The sequence below is a fragment of the Eurypyga helias genome, unplaced genomic scaffold (genome assembly GCF_000690775.1).
Source record: "Eurypyga helias isolate BGI_N326 unplaced genomic scaffold, ASM69077v1 scaffold38100, whole genome shotgun sequence".
NCBI classification, from domain to species: Eukaryota; Metazoa; Chordata; class Aves; order Eurypygiformes; family Eurypygidae; genus Eurypyga; species Eurypyga helias.
Genome location: NW_010225941.1, coordinates 361 through 6,885, shown reverse-complemented (window position 1 = coordinate 6,885; position 6,525 = coordinate 361). Strand labels below are relative to the sequence as shown.

The 6,525-nt window shown below is 40.2% G+C and overlaps 1 protein-coding gene across 1 annotated transcript; it reads right to left on the bottom strand.

The window, feature by feature from the left end:
- Window positions 1–4,517: 4,517 nt before the first annotated feature.
- LOC104509131 (elongation of very long chain fatty acids protein 4-like) lies at window positions 4,518–6,047 on the bottom strand. Its single transcript, XM_010150973.1, has 2 exons — window positions 5,914–6,047; window positions 4,518–5,414 (listed from the first exon to the last, which is right to left on the bottom strand). The coding sequence occupies exons 1-2, from the start codon at window positions 6,022–6,024 to the stop codon at window positions 5,139–5,141; spliced, it is 387 nt and encodes a 128-aa protein (XP_010149275.1). The 5' UTR covers window positions 6,025–6,047; the 3' UTR covers window positions 4,518–5,138.
- Between the last annotated feature and the right edge of the window lie 478 nt (window positions 6,048–6,525).

Genomic DNA, 6,525 nt, shown 5'->3' with positions numbered 1-6,525 from the left:
CATCCATTTTTCACTTGGCCGATCCTTCCCTCCCTCTCCTGCACATCCAAGGCACAAGCCATACTGGGAGAGCACCAAAGGCCAACTCCATCCAACACTTGAAGCTTCTCCCAGCCTTAATCATAGAATCACGGAATGGTTTGGGTTGGAAGGGACCTTAAAGACCATCTAGTTCCAACCCCCTGCCATGGGCAGGGACACCTTCCACTAGACCAGGTTGCTCAAAGCCTCATCCAACCTGGCCTTGCAGACATTTAGGTTGACCTTTGGGCCAAATCTGATGCTGGTACAAGTGCTGTACAGTCAGAATACATTCCAGGAGACTTGGGTTTTGTTTAAGTGGATATAGTCGTTTCAGTCAGTTCCCTAAGGATGACTTCAAAGCGACTAGACTACCATTTGGGGGCAATATCCAAAATTAGAAAGTCCCCTAAACCTTACAATGCGAGGATGTGCCACAAAAGTGTTTCTCTCAAACTTCTGGGCTACATAGCAGATTACATCAACACAACCTGCCCAGCACTGTAAAATCAGAAAGCATCTCAAAGCAGAATGGGACACACAAGAACATTCTATGGAATTCATAAAACCAAACTCAAAACAGCATGAAAAAAGTAATTTTTATTTTTATTGTTTACAAAAGCATGAACACCTTACGCAAAAGCAGCATCCTGAATCACACATTTCCCTCATCCTCCTGGGATACTGGCAGAAAGCAAGTATTTTATCTGCTCCTTAGGGTTAAACATACTCCGCTGAGGTAAATGGGAACCATTCCACCGATTTCCACGGAGCTCCAACTGCTTATGTTAGCAAAGGGGCCAACACAGACCGCAACGCAATGAGATGTCATACGGGAGACTTGCTCTAGGTGCCAAATTGCCTTAGTCTGTGCTTCTAACCAAGATGAATACGCTATCCAGATACTTAATAGGCTCTCCATTCTCCTCAATTTTAACTGAAACGGATCTAATTTTAAGTACCTGTTTAAACATTCCGACTCTCACCCCACACTAACTTCATGCAAGGTTTAACTTTATGTACCATGAACAATTGTACTCAAGCTTTTAAGAGATAGTAAGGATGCTTATAAGCTATTTTAGGAGTGAGTCTTTTCAGCACAATAGCTATGTACTCCTTTCTTACCCGCCTCCCCAGCACATGGAGGTCAAATGTTTACTCTGAAGAAACATGCTTTAAGGTTACTCTGAAAAAAATGGGCAGCATTTTTATTTTGCCTTCATCTTTTTCTCCTGATCTGGAGCTGACAGTACTTAATGGTGATACAAGCAAATAGGTCAGGCTTTTGAACCTACAGAGAAACACTGATTTATTTATTTAAAGAAGTGTTCTGTTAAACAGAGAAATTTGATTGCAATGACCTGGAGCAAATTACTCATAATGTTTCCTAAAATGATCCCTACTACATAATTCCTCAGCTCCTCCAAGTTGAGGTCCCTCCCCTTAGAATCTACAACTGATGCCTCAAAATATTTATTCCACTGGGAGAAACAGCTCTGGCTTGTCTGCCATTCTATGTCTAAAATGGCTGACAAACACTATTTATGTCTGCAAGACTGATACTGGATCTATGGATCAATGAAAACTGCTTCATTTTACTGCTCGAGCTGTAGCATCTGTTCTATTAGCTCCTGCCAACTTCACATTAAAGAAATATAATTTACTTCACATATTGAAAGAACCTGCTAAGAACCCATATATATACACATATGCTATGTATGTGTACACGTGTATATCTATACACACACACACTCATTTAAATGACAAAGTGCTAAAAGAATCCAACAACTGTCACTGCTAGAGATGAAGCTAAACGAAATGGTATCACTTATATGGCATCAAATAATTATGAGACTCCGGTCCAAGAGCTTCAGAACTGTTAGCAAAAAAGGGTCTTTCATTGGCAAAAAAATGAAAAAAGCTCCAAATGGTTTGAGTTTCGCCTTGAAATAAATTGAAAGTGTTTAAGAAAAAAAAATTACCATGCAAAGTAGATTTTATAATTTACATTTCAGTTCTGTGTATAGCAAACACACATTTATACATATATTTATTACTTTCATGGCAAAATTCTGAGGTGCCTTGGACTCAGCCATGACTTTAACGAACCTGGCAGTATGTCACACGCTACCTCAAATTTTGACAATGAATAAGCTGTACAACTTCAGCCCTGTATCCTGTGAGTCTGGCTGCATAGTCAGAAACAGAAGTATTGCACTCAAGACCACGCCTACAAAAATGCACATTTAATAAGGCCATTATATTCAAGATCATAATGGGGCTCAAGTCACATGAATAGTCAAATGGCTCATAAACAGAACTAGGAAAGCCATACTGCAGAAGATGGACTCGAAACAGCAGTGTTCCTGCAATTTGATAACCGATTTCTTCCCCCTCACCCTCCCCTCCCCCCCGCCATGAAACGCCAACCTCGCTAGCTGGTTTCACCCGCAGGGCCAGACACCATGACGGGTACGTACGCACGCATTCACACAGTGCGCCGTTCCATCTGTTCTTACAAGTTACCAGGTGCCCCAGAGGTTGAGGGTAGGATTCTACCCAGGTTCTGCCAATAAGGTTCCAGTTGTTACGAACTTTAAGCGGTTTCCATGCATGAGGAGGGGGGAGTTGACTTTCAGTTATTTAAATATTCGCCGACATGCAAGACATGATTCTTACTTTACAAAGTGTAGCAAAGACGTAATTGAACCTGCACTGGAACACTCCTCAGCATGCTCTTTCAGAGCTAGATCACACTAAGAGTATCAGTTTATCTGATGTGGCTTACCGAAAGAGGGACAGAGCAAACCACCAGTTAAACACACCAGAAGGAATGGTACAGATGTACAAGTTAGCTGCCCGCATCCCGTGGCAAAGAGAAAGAAGCTACCCTTCAACCAAAGTGGGGTGAGCTGCCTTGAATTTACAGTAGGGTAAGTGTAGTCACACCAGCCTTTACCTTGGAGTAGCGGGGTGTGCTGTCAACCTGCTCCCTTGCCTTGTAGTTATTTGCTCCTTTACCCGTTCCAGAGTCACCCAGTCAGCCAGCATTTTCGCTTGGTTAAGGGTAGTGGTATTTGTCCAGGAAGGAAGGGTAGTCTGTCCCTCTTCCCCACACCATACTACACAGTTATGCAAATGCAGAAAGCATCAGTACAAAGGCTGGGAGAATCACAAGACACAGCAGATGGGAAACTTCATGGTCACATGCATTACAGTTCAGCAGAGACATGCCTTCACAATCCTGTATTCTACCATAAAATCCACAGGGATGAAGATTATGGGTGAGCTACCTTCCAGGTCGACCGACTCCAGCACTAGGAATTATTTCTGAACACAACAGCCTATATCCAACCCTTTTTTTTCTAGAACATGTTTTTTGGGTTTAGACAGTTTTCAGTACAGAGGCAAGAGAGACAATACCTGAGACACAGAAGATGTGACCTGTTTGCATATTAAACAGACAAATAGATAATCAAGATGCAAAAGTTATTACACGTGTCCCACAATTTACACCTACAGCTCCACGTGCTTTTTTCCTGAAACGGAGGTGTCACTTGCTGGATGCAAGTTTGTCACTAGCGATGAGTATGTTTTTCACCAGAGCTGGGAGAAATGCATTTAGACAGCAACCACACAGCTCTTGCAGTGATGAGTAAAGAACCTGGGAGTAATGGTTTCTGATTCCACTCCTGCCTTAGACTCGCTGCACGCTGAGCAGCTCAAAATGTCTCTCTTAATAATCACATTATTTGGAAGGAGAATATCTCTTTCCATATTTTCTTCACAAAAGGAGCAGTAAGACGTCCATCAGTGTATCACTTAAGATTCAAAGCTATCTACTTATTTTAGCAGTTTTGACTGAAAAACTATTAGCAGGGCCACTTTGTAAATTAGGTTGAAAAGAGCCGAGAATGCTTTTTGGAACAGAGTTTCAGAAGCCTGTCTGTGACACTCACATTAAAAGGGTGGCCTGACTACTAGTAATGCTTTGTCTGCACGTGTCGAAACAAATCGAGCACTGTTGGGTATCGAGCAGCAGCAGTATGTTCAACATCTGATGTTTGCTCTATTTCGTACCTTTAAACAAATTCTCTCTCCCAATGAAGTCGGTTTTTTGTAGTTAGCATGACTACCCATACACACAGCACATCTAATTGGAATTACATAGTGTTGTTTTCTCTCCACCATGGTATTATCTCCCCATTTTTGGTATCAGTCAGCACCATGGGTTTAATGCAGGTCATGAACAGCAAGCAGCAGGCCTACTTTAACTACCTGCTTCAGACAATGCATTGTTTCATATTTATACATCCTTAAAATGTTTTCTTTACTCAGCCATACTAAAAGCACCACTCCAAAATTTAAGTTTACATTGAAAAAGGTTATTCATGACTTGACCAAAAAATACCCCCCAAAATTCCTTTTACTCCCACAGGAAATAATATTTTCTCCTGAATCAGTGTTAACAGATATTTATATTAGAGGACTCCATATTTCAGAAACCAGTTATTTAATGCTCAATGTTCTTTTCAGCAGATGAAGAGGTAGGTATATTTCCACACAAGAAAAAAAAAACAAAACTGTAACAGACAATTAAATCAAGTAATGTCTGAAAAGTCAAACACTGTTCTGACAGCACATAATGTGTCTGAAGACACTCTCCAAGGAGGACAAGAAAAGTTGCGCATTCTGATTAGATAATACATCATAATTTGAAATTTAATAATTTTCTGGAAAGAAAACACAAGTGTCCAAACGCTACTTCCTTCCCCCTCCCTCCCCCATAGAAATGTGGGTGCCAACAAAACTGCCTGTATCAATGGTAGTGTTAACTTTTGGACTGACATGGAATCAACTGCAATTCTTCCTTATAGTCACCAACACCAGCAGTCTACGAGTTTACACAGAGACCATATGCATGATAATTACATAATTACAATAGAAATTCAACTTTAGTGTTGTTCTTAAAACAATCTTCATAAATAATGAAAATATCTGTGTTCTAGCTCTTCAGTAACCTAAGGTTAATTGGTACAGATAGTGGTTTTTTTCTTCCTTTTATAAACCGAACTGGAGGTTCCTCACTGCCAACAATGGTTAAGGCCTGGATCAAGTTACTCTCCTTTTGCTTTTCCCTTTTTCTGCTTTTTTCCATTTTCCACCACTGCATTATTTTCTGGTTTGCTTACTCCATTTGTAACAGCACCATTTGCTATTTTGCCATTCTTTATGGTTTCCTTGGGCAGCTTATATGTCCGATAGTAGAAGTTACCAAACAGGAAGATGAAGGTGACAGCATAGAAAATTACACCCCAGTGCATCCATTTAGGGAAAGGACAATCAATATAAATAGACAAGGCTGTGTGGCCAATAGTCACGTGGAACTGCACCTGAAAGACGGAAAAAACAGAGTCAAAAAGGTCTGGATATATGCAGGACACCTGACTCCACCAATGTATGCCAATGCATTAAGCTAGGAAAGACGTTAAATTGGAGGCGGTAGGGAAGCTGTGTTTGGCTGCCACATTATGCATGTGCACATATGCTTGACCAGGGGCATCAAATTTATTGCAGTACCTGGCACCAGTTTTCTGAAATAGGAAAATGAGAAGACATTAAGAGATCTGGATTTTCTCTATCTTTTGCAGAGGTGTTTGCAATCAGTTGAAACAACCAGTAAAGCAATATTAGACTTTACTCAACTCTTATCTATGCTATGTATTTTTTGAGAAATGAGATAAATCCATCTCTAGGAAGTATTCTAACTTGAGCTGTGAGTATCGGGCAGCCAAGAACTTTTGGAAGGAACAGCATCTGTTCCAATGCTCTGCAAATGCAAACTCCCTGAGAGGCAATACCTTCTGAGACAAAGGGAGAAATTGTACTTACCAGTTGCAATATGGTCAAGTATCGTTTCCACCACAGGTATTTCTGAAATTTAGGGCCACAGGCAGCTAATCCATAATACATGTACATAATGACATGAATAAACGCATTCATCTGAGCTCCAAAAAAAGCTGTCCAGGAACAGAAGGGAAGACTTTCATGTCATTTTGAAAAAAAAAGAAAGCAGTCTTTTCTAGTGTTTTTCATGTGACAGTAAAAATTTTAAAGCACAGGACATGCCAGGCTTCCACCTTTGAAATATTCAGTAGTATAATACAGGCCCGACTGCCAACATGTACCGATACAAATAGCTGTTCATGCATGTAGTATGTCACATCTTTCATGGAACCACTTATGCAAAAGCTTTTCATAAGATTTTGGTTGAACACGCATAAATCACATGGATTCCACATCAATTATTGTAGTATAAGTGCAAATGTTTTGCTAAAGGTTTATTAAAAGCCATATTTGACAATGTAAAGTATAAAGTATCAGGTTCTGCACTTAAATCTTTTAAACCATGTTTAAATATACAAGCTTTACTTCTCAGCAAGTAGTCAAGAAACTTACGTGGAAGTCTGATTAAAGAGACACAAAAAAAATCATACAAAACTA

Bases quoted from the DNA above. Each gene is read 5' to 3' on its own strand.
- LOC104509131 (XM_010150973.1), bottom strand. From the start codon at position 6,024: ATGAATGCGTTTATTCATGTCATTATGTACATGTATTATGGATTAGCT. The intron at 5,415-5,913 runs GTAAGTACAATT...TCCGTCTTTCAG, and splicing joins ACTTGACCATATTGCAACTG to GTGCAGTTCCACGTGACTAT.